The 20128-nt window shown below is 33.3% G+C and overlaps 3 protein-coding genes and 2 long non-coding RNA genes across 6 annotated transcripts in view; 3 read left to right on the forward strand and 2 right to left on the reverse strand.

Annotated features, from left to right (window-relative positions):
- Positions 1-878: 878 nt before the first annotated feature.
- Positions 879-4557, forward strand: LOC6558046 (4-aminobutyrate aminotransferase, mitochondrial). The gene is made up of 5 exons (XM_001985612.3): positions 879-1037; positions 1136-1254; positions 2030-2201; positions 2920-3082; positions 3544-4557. The coding sequence occupies exons 1-5, from the start codon at positions 968-970 to the stop codon at positions 4508-4510; spliced, it is 1491 nt and encodes a 496-aa protein (XP_001985648.2). The 5' UTR covers positions 879-967; the 3' UTR covers positions 4511-4557.
- Positions 4558-7896: 3339 nt separating this feature from the next.
- Positions 7897-10230, reverse strand: LOC6558573 (mitochondrial import receptor subunit TOM20 homolog). The gene is made up of 3 exons (XM_001985613.2): positions 10031-10230; positions 9869-9944; positions 7897-8318 (listed from the first exon to the last, which is right to left on the reverse strand). Exons 1-3 carry the CDS (start codon positions 10158-10160, stop codon positions 8018-8020), a joined length of 507 nt encoding a protein of 168 aa, XP_001985649.1. The 5' UTR covers positions 10161-10230; the 3' UTR covers positions 7897-8017.
- On the forward strand, positions 8314-9064 carry LOC116805131. The gene is made up of 2 exons (XR_004365050.1): positions 8314-8689; positions 8915-9064. It is a non-coding gene; the product is annotated as an uncharacterized LOC116805131 (long non-coding RNA).
- A 34-nt stretch (positions 10231-10264) lies between the features above and the next one.
- Positions 10265-13390, reverse strand: LOC116805135. Its single transcript, XR_004365052.1, has 3 exons — positions 13172-13390; positions 12128-12252; positions 10265-10313 (listed from the first exon to the last, which is right to left on the reverse strand). It is a non-coding gene; the product is annotated as an uncharacterized LOC116805135 (long non-coding RNA).
- Positions 13278-20128, forward strand: part of LOC6558099 (fat-like cadherin-related tumor suppressor homolog) — a 32815-nt gene continuing 25964 nt past the window's right edge. For both annotated transcript variants that reach the window (XM_032735558.2, XM_032735566.2), the window contains exon 1: positions 13278-13350. The gene's annotated coding sequence lies outside the window, so the exon portion shown is untranslated. The remainder of the gene's footprint in view (positions 13351-20128) is intronic.

The following is a 20128-nucleotide window of genomic DNA, read 5'->3' on the forward strand; positions in this document are numbered from 1 at the left end:
AGAATACAAACAGCAACATACCATCTAAACCTGGTGATCAAAATGGGGAGAAATGTATATGATTAATCGAGTGACATTACCGAGATGTTATCGATTTCTCAGTCAACCGCTGGGCGCCTCAAAAATTTTGAGTCTGTCTGATGCGAAATAAGCTTTATTTCTGCTTGTCAAGCACAGGAATCTATATGAGGCGTTGTTCATTTGTATTTCTTCTCTCTATCTTGTCCAACTTTCCAAAGGTCTAGCTTTGTGGTCACTTATTTCATCAAATGAAGCTGGTCATGGATAACTGGATTTAATTTTCAGTAAGTTTGTTATAAAGAACCGTACTTCTTTATACTTAATTTACACTTCCGTGTAAAAGCAGCAGAAAAGCCAATTTATTTAAATTAATTCGGTTTGCCGAAATAGCATCAAAGCAACAGCTAATCTCGAAATTTCGTCAGGCCCACGAAGAAGTTTAGAGATAACATGAGCTTTCAGTATTATTTTGCTTATGGCTTAAATGTGTCCTGCGATATATGGAAGTAATAGGCATTTATTAAAATGATATTGACCTGTGATTTTTATATTATTTTATCTGCAGCATAGCTTTATTAAACGATTACATACACCTAATATTAATTTGCACATAATTATTTATGTATACAAATTTGTAAATTACTTTACAACTTTTTGAATGAAAATTTAAATTATTAGCATCATTTATATTGAAGGAGTAGGTTTACCAAAATCTTTGAGATTCGTTTTTAATTACATTAACATATAGCTCCTTTGCATCCATTTTTAATTCCATAGCAAAATGTATCTGTCGCAGAACCATGATTTCTACTTCTTTTTTATATATGAGCATGGACATCAAATTGTTATTCAACCTTCGTTGATTTGTATTGAAAAGGTAATAAACACATTTCCCTTGTCTCTCAAATATCAAATTTATTTTCATTTGCAAATAAAAGTTAAAATAATGAGGAGCTTTTGTTTTAACGCCTTACCAAAGGCTCACATATATGTGAGAAATAAATACGGCATATTCGGTAAGTTAAATTCTTAGTTAGGTAAATCCAAATACATGCATCTATACATTTATGTAAATTTGATGCTCCGAATTAAAACTGGCTTTTGTTAATCTTAGGAACCAATTGTATGAAAGCGTATTCTACAAGTTTAGAACCGAAGGAACCACTTGTGCGTACACAGACAATACCCGGTCCAAAATCAGCTGAGCTGAAGGCACAATTGAACGCAGTTCAGGTAAATTTGTATACTTTGCTAAATTCGTAAGTATCGAGGAATATTTCATTAAAATAATGGCAACGTGTGTAAAATGGGAGCCAACCAATCATTGTGTATGATAAACATTAGTAATCCAAATATACAAAGTTAGGAGTTATAACAAATGCAAGCACTTTAGGTCAAGTGTCCAATATTTTTATTGTGTAATTTTAATGACTTAAAATGCAACGCTGAAACTGACTGCACGCCAATTTTATGGCAAAATGTGTGGGTTTTTTCAGCGGTAAGCCAATGGCAAAGCGACTATTTTTGGTGCTACCATTAGAAAAGGTAAAATTGCATGCATTTGGAACACCATCGTTGTTCAACTACGGCTTAAAAAATTAAATAGCCATTTTCATACTAACACGCAGAAGACAGGTAGGAGGAAGTTCCAGAAAATTATTTTCTGTGATGCTTTAGAATTATTTTGCCATAATACAAACTATCTGCAATTTTAGTTGAGTTAAATTTCTTAAGGCAACAATTTTTTAAGTAATCGCTTGTGCGATATATCGTTTAGCTCTGTGCAGACAGATAGAGGAACGATAATAATGTATGGAACACGTTGGAACGTCTTTTTTATGATATAAAGAAAATGCAATTAATATAAACTAATAAATTAAAAATAATTTAAATTTATATGCATTTCTTCTTTTACCTATCGCAATCCCGATTTTCCGTTTAATTTTATCGGTCACAGCTTAAGTTTGAGTAAATATCCATAACGTTATCTTATTTAAATATTTTACAGAGTACTGGAACTGTACAATTTTTTGCCGATTATGAAAAATCTTCAGGAAACTATATTTGTGATGTGGATGGGAATGTTTTACTTGACGTTTATACCCAAATTTCATCAGTTCCGCTGGGTTACAATCATCCTAGGCTCCTTAACGTTTTCAAGGATGATAAAAACTTGAAAAGTAAGTCTTGAAATTTTTTTTTAACTTACTAAACCAAAGAATTATACTAAACTCTCAAGTCATTTCAAGAAATATGGGGAGTTTTTGTGAAATTTTAGCTGATACTGGTGGTATAACACAAACATTTTTATATGTTATAAAAGAAAAGAAATTGCAACTAAATTAATTTCTTAGATAACATATTTATCTATCATATACATCTATCAATGACGGCGCCTCAAAGCGATCAGCAAATAGTCGATATTCTTAGTAATATTAATTAATTATTTATATTTAAGACCATATATTTAATATTTTGTTAGGAAATTATATGCATAAATTTTGTAAATATAAATGTTAACGTTTCATTATTTGCAGTTTATTTATATAAATTTTGAATTCTGAACTCTTACGAAGTTATATTGTTCGACTAACCAGCATTTCAAACAATCGTGCGAGGTCATTGTGGCCATATGCCATCTGGCAGACAAAGTGTCGCCGTTTATTTACTTTGACTTTGAACAAATTTGGGGAGGAATCGTATTTGAATTAACTTGATGGTCAAGTCAGTATAGGCTTCGGCAATTAACTAAGTAATCTACTCTACGGGTCCGAATTTTTAACTTGCGCACGAGTTCACGTAATAAATTTGTAAGCATATGTATATATATATATATTTTTTTTTTTACATATGTATATATTAATTTACAAACCTAACATCTTTTACTTATTTTTTTAGCTCTGATCAATAGACCGGCACTTGGTGTTTTTCCTGGAAAAGAATGGCCCGAAAAGCTAACTTCTATTTTAATGAATATTGCCCCAAAAGGATTGAATAAAATCACGACAATGATGTGTGGCTCATGCTCAAACGAAAATGCTTTTAAGAGCATTTTCATTTGGTATGTATGCTTGAATTCATGCCTAATAATTGTATAGTACTGAATAATCTAAGTTCTAATAAAATGTCATCAAGTCAAACGGAGAATAAGGTAGCAAAAAGGGGACAAATCTCACATAGCTACGTATATCTTTATTGTGCTCAAGCTCAACTGTAGGCCTACCTCACACTAACCTTTCCAATCAATCCCAATCGGACAATTGACCACAAAGTCCTTCCGGACAGTTAAACAGCTACTGTGTGTTTAGGACCCGTCTGAACCGTGCTTTTGACTGATACTTTTACAGTTGGTACTATGTCCCCGCATTTGTTGTGGTCCTGAACTGTGGTTTATCTGCTGTTACTAGATTGTTTTCGTCCGTAGATCCCTGAGGTTTAGATATCCACTTACTAAACTTGTTTATTTTTTGACTATTTATATTTATTTATATATTCTGTATATTAATATTAATTATTTTTCAGGTATCAAAATAAAATGCGAGGAAATACTGAATTTACTGCAGATGAAATGAACTCTTGTATGATCAACATGCCACCAGGCGCCCCGAACCTTAGTATCCTCTCTTTTAAAGGTGCTTTTCACGGCCGCACACTGGGTGCACTCGCGACGACTCACTCAAAATATGTTCATAAAATTGACGTTCCATCTTTCGACTGGCCTATTGCATCGTTTCCCCAATACAAGTATCCATTGGAAGAGAATGTAGCGGAAAATAAAAAAGAAGACGAAAAGTGCTTGAGTGAAGTACAAAGCTTAATCGAGCTTTATAAAAAGAAAGATAGACCAGTGGCTGGAGTCATCATAGAGCCGATACAGAGCGAGGGAGGTGACAATGAAGCCTCGCCTGAATTTTTTAGAGCTTTACAAAATATTTGTAAGAAAAACGGTGCTGCACTTTTGATTGATGAAGTTCAAACTGGAGGAGGAAGTACTGGAAAGTTTTGGTGTCACGAACACTTTAACCTTGAACATTCTCCTGATGTCGTTACGTTTAGTAAAAAATTGCAACTTGGAGGATATTTCCATAGTGATGAATTCGCATCGAAACTACCTTATCGAGTTTTTAACACTTGGATGGGTGACCCAGGAAAAATAATTCTCTTGGAAGAAATATTAAAAGTTATTAAGGATGAGCATCTAATGGCAAATGTTGATGCTGCTGGAAAAGTTTTGAAACAGGGCTTGTTAAGCTTGGAAAATGAGTTCCCCAATCTATTGAATTCCACTCGCGGACGTGGAACATTCTTAGCAGTAAACTGTGCTAACACTAAAGTGAGGGATTCTATAGTCACCTCATTAAGGCAGAACGGTGTTCAAACAGGTGGTTGTGGAGAAATCGCGATTCGCTTCCGCCCAGCTCTAATATTCAAAGAAACCCATGCCAATATCGTTTTGGATCGATTTAGAAATGTTCTGCGACAAATGTAGATTTTTATAATATAAACAAATGTGCTCTGAATAAATATTTTAAACTATCTTTCTCTTCAATTTGTTTAAGTATAAACTTGTTTATTTTTATAGTGGTCCTCTAGTCGTAGTCTCCGTGGACCCTTTTTAGGAAAGTGTTAGACTTTTGATACCGAGTTGATGATATTCGCCTGGAGAAATTGGATTTTCTGTCGGTTTCTGTGGAAATGAGAAACTTTTTGCTGCAGTTACCTAATAATGTTGGTGTTCACTGTTTAGCATCTCTCATGCGAATTGCTGAAAGAGCTGCGGCATATTTCCCACTAATTAAAAAGGGAGTATATGAAGAATGTGTCCCTAAGGCCATGTGCTTTAATGTAGTTATTTTAAATTGTATAATAAGTGCATATGACAACCAAAGTATATCTTGTATATTGCTTACAAATATACATGTTTAAATAAACGATTTTTTTGTACTTATTTTCTCTAATATAATCGTAAGTATTGAGCACGTCTAGAAGCTTACAATTTCTGCAGTATAATTTCTACGTTCGAATACCTTCCTTTTTCTAATGTATCTTGAAAAATATTATCAGAAGATGTCGCCAACCATTATATATATATGTACAGTTTTATTTTTGAAATTATTTTTTGCTTTTTGGCCTTCCTCTGACATATGTACATAAGTATTGGAAAATATTAGAATCCACTGCATTCCTCAGATGATTCTGCGAAATCCTCTTATACCAATGTACTACGAACTAAAACATGGCAATGACCAATGAAAGAGTTTCCTAGTAATTTACCTTCAAAGTTTGGTAACTTTAAGTCTTAAATTGAAGATGTAGTTTTTGAGAATTTTGGGGCTGAAGTTCGAACCATTTTTTTTAATAGTGTTAATATACACGAGTGTATATGTATACTCTATCTCAAATTTCGGAACTATGGTATTCAAATAGCGTGATATATATTGTTTTATCGATTTACACCATCAGATAATCTATTTTTGTCGGAGTCGTAGTTAATATCTCATTTTTTATCGATCTTTAAGGGCAGCAACCGGTAACACACTAACAAAATTTGCTAAATCTAATTTAAAAAGTAAGGTAGTTACACGTATTTCAGATGTTTAGCGGCGGAGTGGGCATGGTCCGATCTTTGAAGGGAGTCGCCAGCAATCTACGCATCAAGTTTGGTGAATATATCTCTTATTTGTGGGAGATATGCGAATTTATCGATTTACACTTTTAAAAATATCGATTTTTGATTATGGAATTATTATTATATCTTCAGTATAAAAATAACCCAGGTACCTTCTCAAAGTGTATTGAGTGGTGGTTATAAGTTTTCCTTTGCCTTCAGGGGTTGAACCCTCTTCCATGGATTTAGTGGGTCTACCCCCGGCAAGGTCTGAAGACGTGTGGGGCTATTGTGATAATATTTTAAACAAGAATTTTTAATTAGCTGCATTCTTTTTAAGTTTCGCTTTGTACGATCAGCGCCTTACTGCGACCGAAGCAATAAATAAATGTTTACTTAACAGGAGACAGTAATCATTTGGCATAGACGATTTGAGGTATATATTACCTGCACCTATGTCTTCCCAAGAGCTTTTAATGTCAACTGTATATTATCGATTTTTTAAACAGGTTACAAATTATTGTATTCCCCTTATAGCACCTTAACCGATTTTTGCGATCTGCGCTTGAATTTCTTTTACACCGCATACCGTCAAAATGTTTGGGAATTCGTATTTTGACTATTTATTTTCTATAATTTTATACCGAAGGTCTCATAGTATATTGATTTTGTGCAATGTCCGCCAGGCTGTCTGTTCGTCCGTATGAACGCAACTTTTTTCGACACCCTTGGAGATAAAGACTTGAACCTTGGAACATATAGTGGTTTGTGCATGCGTCAGACAAAGTGTAAAAGTTGGAGCGCTACGTCCACTAGGGGGCTAGGAAATCGATAAAATTGACAAAGCCACATATCTCCCACAATTATAAGCCTACAGTCAACAAATATTGCTGTCAATATTGTAAGCTATATTCTTGGTAGCCACCTTTAAGTGCAGATAATACTTTTTTTGGTCTGGCCCTTACCTGCGCCCATAATCGCTAAGCCGATATTTCGGAAAGTGTAGGTCGGTAAACCCGCATATCTCTCACAATTTTAAAGATAGAGTGACCAAACTTGGAAGCTAACTTGCTGGTAGCATCCCCAAAGGGTCGGTATATCTATTTTTAGACCACGCACACTCCTGGCTCCCCCAGAAAGATATAAAAAATTGGATGGCCACACCCACTCCGCCTCCCCAAACCGATACACCTCTTTGTGTAAATCGATAAAACTATACATCTCTCACAATTTGCAAGCTAGTCACCAAATTTGAATGGTATATTTCTGGTAACACCCTTAAAGAACCCGTAAAAAAACCACTCCCACTTCTGCCCCCAAATTTCTAAAAGCCCAAATTTAAGAGCTACTCAACTTGGTAGAAAGGTTAGAAAACACTTCCATCAATTTTTTCGGCCACACACACTCCCGCCCCTAAAATTCACAATATCTACCGAAATTTGGAAGGCAAGCTTGTACGGTATTTCTTCGCTACACCACCTAGAGGTGAAATTACTTATGGGATCACAGTATTTCCTGACTACCTGCATAATTATTTACCCGACAGCAATGTTCTCTCTTATTTGTTAGTTATAAAGTTGGGAAAAGGGTTGAAGTATATTCATTTTGGTAGTCAAGTAGTTTTATTACAAATTTACCTACTTTTCAATAGAGGCTATGAAAACAGTGATTGATAGAGCGATAGATGACCTCAAAAGCATCCTCAAAATAGGCATTTTCATTCTGAAAAATATTGCATGATAGACAAGGGTACATTTGAAGCACCCGAATTAATTAAGTTAAAGACTACGCTTTTTTCCTTATTTTTTTTTTGTTTCTATGAAAGCTATGGAATGGATTACACTGATGCTGATAATCTTTTGCCAAAAAGTTCGACATTTATAAGCTTCGTGAAAATTAATTTTGTTCGGGATATCAACCAATTTTTCATATACAATATAAGAGATAATACCCGATCGCTTCTATCTATGTCCTGATTGCACACATAATTGTGGGGTCGCAGGCGCCTTCTTTAACAGGTTACACACTTCACGACAAAATTGTCGTATCACAACTCATTAACAGCAACACTAATAAGAGCAATAACATTAAGTAGTTCGTAAGAGTAATAAAGATGAGACGAACAACTGAATAAGAGTTACGGGCCGATCTAATGCGAATTAGATGCGCATTAATAAATACCCATTTTATTGACTGTGAGTTAGAAGGACACAATTTCTGAATCATGATTCAAATCTGAAAACAGGATCAACTGATTGCATTACTAATTGGTTAAGATTCGAAAATAGTATTTATGCAATACTTATGCATCGAACTTTATTAAATTATAGGATTAAGCCCTTAACTACTTTTTGTTCAAATATATATGCCAGGCTCTTTTTTAAAAATTTATTCTAGGTCATCGATAGCTGCCGAGCTTTCCAAAATGTTTGGCGTGCTATCAACTTGGCCCGGACGTGATCCCTGACCAGCCAATCCATCGCTTGATTCTGTAGCCCGATTGCCGAATTCTTGCATTTTTATAATTAACATGGCGAACACCTGAGCCGGTAACGACGATTGTAGCACTTGCAGCAGACGTGCTGGTTGTCCGCAAACGACAATTGCATTTGCTAAATGCTCCACACCACTTTCGAAATCGCCGCGAGCTATCAAGGTTTCGCCTAGCTGAATTTCTTGAAGGAAATATCTGTAACGAAATAAATGTATTCAGGAATTTCTGTTAGATTTATAATTAAATTAGGGCTTTTAAAGAAATCTCATGCATACCATAAAATTCAATATTTTACGCCGTACATTTCCATGCAAAAATCGCTTGAACATTGAGTGGTTGATGATGAGACTTCTATATATCAATATTACCTACTGATACGATTATAAATTGTAGGCCTGGCGGTAGAACTAAACTGTGATATTCGACAAAGTACACAGATTACCCGCCAAAGTATTTAATCTTAAGCAATTGAATATACCAGACATTCATTGCGGTGTTTGGAAAAAAAAACTAACTCCAGAATGCGGCGAGTATATTTTACTAACCATTTTCTAAAATTGGAATTGGTGAGTTTAGGGCAAATTTTAGAACAAAAAAAAAGATTTATTTATATATACATCAATCGTTCTCGTAGCAATTACTCTTACAGAGTTCTTTAGGATATAACTTAGGAGATGATTCTATCTGTTTGGTATCTTGGTACAGACAAGTTTGAACTTTTATTTTCTAAGTATTTTAAGACGCTTGTATTTCTATTATTATTATTATTTTTCTATCTTTATTTATCCTAGGGATGCATGTTTTGAGCTCCAAAGCGAAGAAACTCTCAACCCAACAAAGATTCTTGTATGCTATAAGCTCAGAAGCGGGCACAATAGATCCAGCAGGTCGCAGTGCATATATTCCAAGAACAATAATAATAAAATCTTAATTTATTCAGTTTTATACCCATCTATCCTATTGTCAGCCTATTTGATCACATGTAAATGTCCTGCTCACATCTAAATTTTATTATGATTAATAATAACTGAGTGATTGTCAAGAAGAATTTCGAACAACTTAGACAAGAATATCGAACAACTTAGACAAATGTTGCCATCTTCTTGTCAACTCTAATAATAACAATGAAAATAATAGTTCCTGGCAACCCAATAAAACTGCGAATAAATATGTAAATATTCAAACCAAAGTTAAAGTTAATACGATTTTAGATTAGTTCATATACTAAAGTCAGATTGTTGATATTATTTAGTTCAATATGAAAATAATCTGTGATTCTTATCCGATATTAATAAAATTTTAAAGAGCAATATCATATTGGGGTTTAAAATCTCTAACTCTAATAGTCTCTGAGATCAGTTTGTTTAGACAGACAGATTAAGAGACATAATGTCACATCAATTCAAAAGAACACGTCCTGATTATAATTAGCGGAACATTATGGGTACGGGGGATTTTTTTTTATTTGTTTTCAAAAAACAAAAGGCTTCTGCCATGCCAAACATGTAGATGCAAATGCACATGTACTCGTTTATATATGTACATATGTACAAATGTACATATGTATTAATGTTCAGTCGTTATATTATATTGGAAGCAATTGCTCTTGAGAATCCGTGTTGCGCACACAATACACATACACGCATACAATTACACACACATGTATTGTATACACATACAAACACATGTGGATGAGCTCATGCACGTGCATCCTTTATTATGTAATATGTGCGTTCAATATTTACCTTTCGATAGCTTCGTGGTCATTTAAGTTCGGCATTCCTTGCTTGGCTGATCCAGTTTTACGGTTGCGCCGGCGTCCTATATTTACATTATTAAATACACAGTATATGTAATATATGCAATTAACAAAACAAAGTGAATGTTTTGCTATACAATTAACTTACGCTCGCGAACCTTTTTCTTGTAGTCTGGCTCATTCCGACGTTTACTATCAAAATAAATGCAATATCCTATAAACAATGTGCCAGCCAGCCCCGCTGCAATTCCAATTGCAGTTTTGTTTATCTCAATCATATTTCGCAGCAACTTTTTCAACTCATGAACACGCAAGTGCTGCCTGCCTATCGATGTCACCAACGATATTGTCAACAACTTTGCATTTAATAGAAATATCGATACTTCCGATAGGTAAAAAATTTGTCCACATATTCGATTTTATACTGCGCTCTATTAGAAACGTCGAAATCGGAACATAATATTACAATTGGAGAAATAAGCTGATTGTGATATATAAATAAAGAGATATGATAATAAATAATAATGATAATAAAATCAATATGAAATCAGTTTTGAATTTGAAGTTTTATTCTAATTATAAATTGGCGTAATTAAATTTAAATGCAGGGTTTCTTACCTAAAGTATATCGAAAAGCAAATAAATTTTTTATTAAGGTGTACATTGTGTAAAGAGGGGTGGCAGGTAGGAGACTTGGCTCGATTATTGAAAATGCTGACTCCACCACAAAGAGTAAATGAGCTGATTATTAAAAAAAAAATGTCGAAGATATGAGATTGGGGGCTATAGATACTCTCTTTAAAATGTTGATAGATATATGATAATATCGCTCTAATCTATTACCCAATTCAAATAATTTTTCTAACACGGAAATAGACGAGTAAATATTCAAATTACAAGTCTCTAATTTCAGCGGAGTCGAACAAAGTTGTGTCCATTCTGACGGACGGATAGCATAACAGACATTACACCCCATTACGAATGCGTAATGTAAAAAAACCATAAGTACTATATATTTTGGAAATGTAGTAATAAATACATATTCAAAATACACAAAGCTTACTACATATACAATTTTATGACTTATTTTAGGATAACACAGTGTATATACATAATATGCGATCAACCATTTGTTGGATGTGTGGATGTTGACTGGCATTCTGTGAAAAATTAAGTTCTATCTTACTTAATCCAAAGCGTTTCTGGCTTGATCAGATTGCCTCTCAGCGCAGATTTACAAAATATATATCTCATATATCATCATCACTCTATCAATGTATCAAGATAATAAAAATGCCTAACCAATATATTATGCTGTTTTCTTCTGGGTTAGAACTTCACCCTCCTATAAATATCATCCGAGACTCGATCGAGTTTTGCACTTCCAAATCGTGTTATAGCCGGCGTGACTTCTTCAAAAATGCAAGAAAGCAGTGCATCGTGCCATTTAAGTTAATAATTATTCTTTCTTATGACATTTTTAAAATTTAACCAGCAGCATGAGTCTCGTCTGGGAGCTGTTCTCCGAGGCCTTCGCCGAGTAGTCGAAATAAGATCAAGATCAATTATTTTATGCTTATGGTTATGGAAGATGTCCGAGAGAAAATACTAGAAACAGTGAATAAGAAACGTATTTATTGATGCCAACTAAATTGAAATAATTATATTGAACAGAGGACTCACACCCGGCATCCGTTTAAAAATATCCTTGCACTCAAATTATTCGAATTATATTTAAAATCAGAGGAATAAGTACTCCACGTTATTCAAACTGATGGATTCATTTACCAATACATTTTTAATTAAATTCATATGGTGGAATGACTTATCAGGTAACCGTCGTATATTAATTCGGGTAAGCCAACGACTTCTCAAGCAACCCTTGTTTATGCATAAGGTTAAGGGCTTATACGAAAATGATACGTCCTGTGGAATGATATAAATGAGAGCTAGAGGTAGTGTGTGAGCAGAATAGACCACTGAAAGAATGTTACTTTGAAACTGAAATTTATTGCGCCAGAACAGACGTGTGTGTGTTGATCACTGTGCGGAAAAAGTGTAAGCTAAAGAATCGTACGGATATCGAATAACAGTGATCACGTACGAAAAGGTACTTATGCTAAAAAGTGAAAAAATCCAAATTTTGTAATGGGTATTTAGTAAGGTATATATATATATATATTTATTTATATAATTAGCTTACATTTGTAAGTTTTTTTTTATCAAGAAAACCATTATACGTTACCTTGCTGATCATAAACGAAACTCGACTAGCTGTTTATACAATTCACACAGACTAATCCATCTGTCAATCGGCTGCTGTCGAACATTTTGCAAGCGGTATAGCATTTTTTTTTGTGTAGCTGAAAACTAAAACAAAAATTATGTTATTGCTGCTAATTGGTTTATTTATCTACTACAATTTTCTTAAGTTTTTTAGTATATATATTACAAAAATATTTGCGCATAGGAACAGATTTGCACAAATTCGACAAGAAAATTGGCGAAAATTCCACAAGAGTGCTGTTATGTCGGAGCACCTGCCAGATGCCCTGCCAGAGAGACATGGCAACGCTCCCGCCGGAGCCCGTTTCTTCATGTGTAAGCACATAAACTGGGATTTCTGGCAACATTGCGGCGAACAAATTTAAATGAACCGCCTGAGGCGCCAATTTGTCTGCATCAGAAAATACATCATCAAATAAGAAAGTGCTTGTGTTTTGAAACTTGGCTAAATGGCTCCTCAGGTACATTACATACAGCTCTCATAAACTGACAATTTCTCTACAATGAAACTTGACTAACGGTTAACCCATATTTAACATAACTAATATTTCCCAATGCTTAGGTGATTAATGGGAAATAAAATTCATCAAATTTTTAATTTCGTGAATACAATGGGAACCCGTCTTATACACATCACACAATATTTATAGCAGTATATTATGCTACTGATTCTATGTGTAAAAGGCAAAATCAGAAAAATTGAAATGACTAATAAAAATAATTTTACCTGATGCCAAGAATTAATTTAAATTATAATTTATTCGATTTAATTTCAAAAAGACTTAATTGAACTTAGTGGAATATAATCCAAAAGCACAAAAAATTCATTATCGTTTCTAATTCGAGCTAAAAGTTATCCGCAAACGAGTCGCATACAAGACAACACAATACCGGTTTTGTTGTTTCGCACACAAATAACTCGGTTTGATGTTGCAAGCTGTAGTTGTTATGTTGTAAATAAACATATGAAGCTGTTAGCACAATGTTAAGCTACATTACATACCCACTTTACTGCTCTCTGGGTTACATTGCGCACATAGCACAGAGTTCGGATTTGGGACTGATAATGTTTGTCGATGTTCGAGCGTTGAGCAAGAAACTCGCAGTTACAACCTCTGGCGCAGTTCATCCGTTCGGTCGCAGGCCGCGGACGCATTTAAAGAAATTCAACGAATTTTGAGTGTACGTACATAAAAAAGGCTTTGATTTTAATTGTCATTAAAGCGATGTGTTTTTCGTTGTGGCTTCGGTGAAATAGAAAAAATAATAACAAAAATTACAGAAGTATGGCTTAAATGCAAATACATGCATACAACACACAACACTCACGCATACTAATGGACGCACACACACATGCACACAAGCACACACACTATCTAACTTTGTGAAGCAAACTAATTTAAAATAATAATTTCAAGTGTGATTTTGTATTTCAATGAACAACTTCAGATGTTGTTTGTGTGTGCGTGTAAGGTGTGTGCGTGTTTTAAGTAAACAATTTACAATTTTGTAGGCTCGATTAAAATATGGACTACATACACACACACAAAACCCTCACAGACACACACACACTGCATGTGGCTTACATTTTTGTTGTGTGTGGGTTAAAAGTGTGTTTGTAAATGCTTAACATGTATTTGTTGTATTTTATGCACTTGCTGACATTGATCGAGTTGTTCTAAATACCTCCAAATTGTAAATGTGCCTAAAAATATGTATTTTGCGATTTTTGTTACAACTTTTGTCATAAAACATAGCCCATACTTTTGAATATGTGGCAACGCCGTGATCGTAAGTGTGCTGAAAATAATCGATAGGTGGCGATCTACCTACCTACCTACATTAAAGTCGTTCGCGATAAAGTGGCATCATTGTTTACTCATCACTCACACACGCATGCATACATAGATGCGTGTGAGTGTATGTGAATATAGATAAATAGTTTTAACCGGTTAATATGAATAAATACCAATTGTCCAAGAATGGAATGAAAATATGCAGCGCAATGCAAAGTGATTTGTGAATCAATCTTCGTGTGAAAAGTATCTAAAATCATTACTCTTGAACCCCCACTACCCCCCCCCCCCACAAAAAAAAAAAACCGGGTTAAATTAGAATACGACAAAAGAAATTTGTCAAAAGGAAACAAATTAAGACGCACATATACAAATACAAATACACCGATGCGCGTTTTAAATGTGTGCATTGCATTATGTTATAATAGTTAAAATCACCAGTTAATGAAAATGCATAAATGTTAAAATTTTGTATCAGCAGCAACATACATACATGTATATGTGCTTGATGTTATCTCATTTAACATTTCTCATTACACGTGCCTCATTACCAATTTAAAGTGGAACTGGGTGTAAAAAGCAGCAAGTGATTCATGTTTCAGGGTGACAAAGACTTATTATTAATGGATTAAAGCTAACCACAAAAAAAAACCGTGCAAGACAAACGAAAGCCTGCAGCATTTTGGTCGATTCCAATTAAAAACGTGGTTTGCTTTTAATAAATAATAAATAAATAGAAATAATAAATAAAATAGTCCGTTTATATTCAGCGTCATATTTAAAATTGAAATTAATGAATACGTCTTCAGATTTCTTGGTTACGAAAAATATATATTTTTGAGTGCAACTGTGCTGATTGCCTTACTGGTGCCCAAGACACAACTTTAATGCTAACTGAATTTCCCTTGCAACAGCTTCCTAAAATAAACATATGTTGTTATATATATATTTGCGGATCATTCTCGCATCCCACAAGATTGACATTTATATATTTGATTAAGTATAATAGTTGCAAGATGTCTTTAAGTTACACCTGATAATTGTTTTTGCTTATTTGCCGCCAAATTTAAAGAGAAAGGAAGGAAGGAAATATTTGATCGAGAATTTATCCGATATGTGGTCTGCTTCTATCTGCTTATCTGCCGTTCATTTATTTAAAATATAGATGAAATAAAATTACTGATACTTTTGTTGCATGGATTGGGGAAACCGAAAAAAATCCAATCAGATTAAAAAATAGTTAGTATTAATTAGTTAAGCACCAAGGACTGTGAATTGTTTAAATAATAAGTCTATTATAATCATTATAAAGTTCTCGAAAAGGTTCATGCAATGAATAATTTGTTGTACAGCGATTAAGAGAAAGTGGGAAGAAGTAACGAAACGGTCTAGAAGGAACAAACAAAAATGTGTCCTGTGTCCCAAATGCTGAAAATTCGCCAGCAATCTCTGTTCGTTAATCGGCCTATATTTTAATAAATTGCCATACTTTTGACGCCAATGGTTAGTCATCAGATTATTCAGAAAATATATTTCTAAAATGTATGGTTGTGGCTTTCTAAAACTATGGTTTGCATTGTTAAATTTCAGGGTGGATGTTGTTGTGTTGTTTTGCATTTGTGTACTTTAAATGATTCTTATATTAGCGTTTTTGTTGTATTATTAATAAACATTAGTATTTTTAGACTTCACATATAAACACATATTTTACACAGTTTATAAAATGAATATTCTTAACTTTAAAGAACTTACTTTTTTATGGAGATTCAAACCCTTGGTTTGCGATTTTAATAACTTCACACTGAGCTACCGGCTTCTGAGGCAGACGACAGCTAAACACTAAATTGCATTATTATTTTCGGAATTTTAGAAAGGACTTTTTCCTAAAAATTAGGGTTTGTATTTCTTCATTGTAGAAATATATTTGTTAGCAATAATGGTAATAAAAATCAATATATAATATTTTCAGGATTGTCGATTTACGGCAAACCCTTCTAATTTATAGACGTTTTATTAAAGTTATTTATATTTAGAAACTATTTAATGGCGATTTACTAAAATGTAGAACGATTTTTTTTTGAGTGCGTGGAGTCTATGCCTACCAAGGAAAATTGCGGTCTACCATACATCTGGTGCCTCTTCCCAACTTGACTTTTCCAGATACGATTGATATGGGTAATCGTATGCATTCCATCAAAGCTCTGTTAGATCTGATTTTATTTTAATATTAATAAATACTTGCTAAAATTAATATATAATGTATAATGAACAGCAAATTCTAACACATTTTCAAAATTTACAAACTTTATTAATATAAACATAACTATTTTCCTAAAACTTTGTTTATGTGTGTTAACTGAAAAAACACGAAAAATGCGACAAAAACTTTTTGTCTCCAGTTTGCCATTATGGCCTTGTAGAGTGTATTTTAATTTTTAGTACAGACCACTATTATCGCTAAGCAGACAATGCAACCCCGCAAAAATTTCGACGCGTCTCAGCTTGGGCTCGCTGAGTTCCACGGTCTCTGAAAACCTGATGCATTTTTTTTTTTGTAGATTTGACTCTCTATGTGTTGTCTGCTTAGTGCTAGTATATAAATGCCATAAGAACAATCGACCAAAGGATAGGTTTTAATATAATGATAGGCGGACACATACAAGTCAGTAAATAACTATGCTCACAGCCAGATTCGATCAAAATAAAACATTTAAATAAATTTCTTTTAAACAAAAACATAATTTTTAAAAGTCCGGAGATGTCAGCAGGCTATCTCCAGTTTCACTCTTGTTTTCAGCTTCACAGTGAGAAGAAACTGGTGCCTCAATTTTAAAGCTAACTTTTTAAGTCATGGAATATATCGACCATAAGAACTTTCGGTTCTTAAATTAAGAACTTTTTTATTGTGGTTTTTTCACAGTCCATCGTCGAAAATCCATAGACTTCTGGGATATATTTTCGATACTTTCTGTGCCGTGTTTTGGTCAATTGTCGTGAAGCTATTTTCTTTGTTCGTTTATTAGATTTGTTCATTTTGTTATCTATGCTCGTTTGTTTCATTAAGTCTGTTAAAGCCTTAGCTCCAAGTTATTTAAGATTGTGCATATTAAGCAAATTAATATGTTGTAATATTTTTTCGTAAGTATTTGTGTCTTTATTTGCTTATCTCCTCTGACGATTTTCTTTGCATTCACTTATTTGCTCTATTTGTTTATTTGTGTTGGTTGTCAAAAAAATTGTTCATTTAAGCTAGCTACATGTGGCAAATGAATTTACAAAATTGTGGTTAAGCATCTTGGGAGTGATTTTGACTCATGCAGCGAGTTGTCAAGTCAACATAAATTTTCCATTTAACTCTAAATATTTAAATGTATTATTGTCCCTCCATCATTTTCTACAGTCAAGGCAACTCCCCTTAGTCTAGATGTTATCATTGTTTGCCCATTAATTAAATAATTGTTGAACCTACTCCTCTTTGCAAACGCTGACCTATCAGAGTGACTAACAAGGTATCAATAATATTACAAATCGCTTGCACCAAAAGCTATTCTTAATGTTATTGAAAGTGTTTGGGTCAGTCTTTGGTATCTTACATAGCTAGTAAATATTCTGCAAGCGTTATTAATTCTAAATTTATTTTTAAAACGAATGACCAAATTAGCCCTTACGTATACTCTTCCAGCTTGTAGTTCTGTTATAGTATTAATCCACCATAAAGCTTTTTCGCAGCTTAAAATTCTTGTCTAGTAAATACCATTTTGTGTTTTGTCATCTGAATTAACCTCTTTGTAATTTGATAACGAAGGTATCATAATATATTGGTTTTGTGCAAAGTCCGTCATGCTGTTTGTATGTGTGACCGCCAGTATAAAAAATTGGATGGCCACACCCACTCCGTCTCCCCAAACCGATACACCTCTTTGTGTAAATTGAAAAAAACTATACATCTCTATACATCTCATCACAATTTGAAAGCTAGAGTCACCAAATTTGAAAAGTATATTGCTAGTAATACCCTTCAAAAATCCGGAAGAATTGTCGACCACGCCCACTCCTGCCCCCATAATTTCCAAAAGCCCATATCTCCCGTAATTTAAGAGCTACAGTTACCAAACTTGGAAAAGAATTTACTACAAAACTTCCATACATTTTTTCGGCCACAACCCGACTGCAATTCTCTCTTGTTTTATTGAATTTTAATTGAATTTCGCCAATAAATGCGACGATGCAACAAATGGAGGAATAATTTTGAAATTAAATACCAGAAATTGTATAATTTGTTGTATTTTGAAGTTAAAAAGCATAAATATTAAATTTTATATTTCAATTAATTTATTCTATACTTTTTGTATTTTTCTGAATTATATTAGTCGACATTAAATAAATAAATATATTGAACTAGCCCATATTTCCAAATTAGATTCAGAGACTGACCTGACTGGAACACCTGTTTAACTTACTCATTACTCATGATATTAAAAACAAACAAGCTTGCTTTTCCTAAGTTTCTGTATTTTCAACGTCTCCATTATAATATCTTTATTAGGGATATATGTGTAGACAATAGAGCCATTCTTAGCAGATTACACTATTAAATTCTAAAAAAAATCACATCACAATGGACACGTAAATTGAACTTTGAATGCTCTCCAGAAAAATAGTCACAAGTCAAGTTTAGACACAAGTCAAGTAAATGCAGTCCGGGCATTACCCTCATAAATACTCGAGATTGATTGTTGACAAGTCACTTACTTTAAGGGCTCTCACAGAAGGACTGTTAAAATAAATTAGTATTAAAAAGACAAATTTTCACTTTTCACAGATCCAAATTAAGACTCTCATCTGAACTGTAACTTTCCGCTATGTAAATCGTGCTTTAGCAAATTTAGTAACAAAAAATGCGTAGTATGACTTGTAGTTGTAAACTGTCACTAGTAACGAACACTATTACTCATAAAACTCTTAACATTAAACAACTCATTGACATAATTAATTCAATTTCATGCAAACACATTTTAAACTTGAACACCACTCCCACTAGCTAACATTGCTTATTTCAATTCAGTTTTTAGAAGTGATTTCACATACTGTTTCTAGAAGACCTCTCGCTCGACCTCTTACTGTCTAACCAATTGTAACACTGTCCAGTCAGTTACGCTTAAGTAACATTAACTTCCATCCATCCAAATTAAAACGCCACGAAAGCGTTTTATATTTACATTGTAAATTTAGCGCAATCAATTTTAATGTCATATAAAACAACAAAAAAACATTTTCCTTAATGGCAGCTATTCAGAAACCCTTGTTTTATAAATTCTCGACAAAACACTCTTTAATTCATATTTACATAATTTTTTTCCTATAACATTCGATATCCTTACTTTTATTTTTCGTCTTTCCTTTTTAACTTTTGTAAATTGCTAACACCTAACATTTATTTTTTGGCCCACATATTTTAAATACTTTGTAATTTTTGAGTAAAAAAGCATAATGGTTTTGTGAAAAAATATATAAATGGCAGTAGGAAGCATGTCTGACTACATAAAGTATATATGATCGTGATCTACAGTCGAGTCGATATAGATATGTCAAATCAAGTTTATATAATTTTATTAAAAACTTCTGGGTGTCTCAAGTATCGATAAATATCGATTTCTGAATGCGAATGCATATGTGTGTATTCTGTAGCGCCCTGTTATCTAAGATTGCGTGCAGATATAAACAGCAATGAAAAATATAACATTACTCTGACAAGAAATGTTTTCAAAGGTGTATTTTTAAATTTGTAAGTTTAAGAAATTTATGAATACGTTTGTAGAAGTGGAGTATTCTTAAAAAAAAGTGAGATAAAAGAAATGAACACAAAAAATAATAACACCACTTTTCAAATGCGTGCGTATAATTATGAAAATTGGAAATAAAGTAAAACTTCTTTACTTGCTGCTAATTGTCTATTAAAGTAAACAATTGTAGTTTAGTATTTAGTTGCGTTCCTTTAATTAGCAATAACGAATGTGCATAAAATACTCTTTAAATATTGGATTGACCAATATTGATGTTCTTTTGCAAACTTCATGTGCTTGAAAGAGGAAATGTAGGCTTCCAAATTAAGTTCTCTGAGAAAAAAGCGAACTATTTGCACTATTGCAGTTTTTTTTTTTAGC

Source organism: Drosophila grimshawi, unplaced genomic scaffold (genome assembly GCF_018153295.1).
Source record: "Drosophila grimshawi isolate 15287-2541.00 unplaced genomic scaffold, ASM1815329v1 contig_78, whole genome shotgun sequence".
Lineage (NCBI taxonomy): Eukaryota > Metazoa > Arthropoda > Insecta > Diptera > Drosophilidae > Drosophila > Drosophila grimshawi.

Excerpts from the sequence above, each read along its gene's own strand:
- LOC6558046 (XM_001985612.3), top strand. The coding sequence starts at position 968 with ATGAGGAGCTTTTGTTTTAACGCCTTACCAAAGGCTCACATATATGTG. Across the intron at positions 1,038-1,135 it reads AAATAAATACGGCATATTCG|GAACCAATTGTATGAAAGCG; the intron begins GTAAGTTAAATT and ends TGTTAATCTTAG. Across the intron at positions 3,083-3,543 it reads TTTAAGAGCATTTTCATTTG|GTATCAAAATAAAATGCGAG; the intron begins GTATGTATGCTT and ends ATTATTTTTCAG.
- LOC6558573 (XM_001985613.2), bottom strand. The coding sequence starts at position 10,160 with ATGATTGAGATAAACAAAACTGCAATTGGAATTGCAGCGGGGCTGGCT. Across the intron at positions 9,945-10,030 it reads CAAGAAAAAGGTTCGCGAGC|GACGCCGGCGCAACCGTAAA; the intron begins GTAAGTTAATTG and ends ATGTAAATATAG. Across the intron at positions 8,319-9,868 it reads GACCACGAAGCTATCGAAAG|ATATTTCCTTCAAGAAATTC; the intron begins GTAAATATTGAA and ends ATTTCGTTACAG.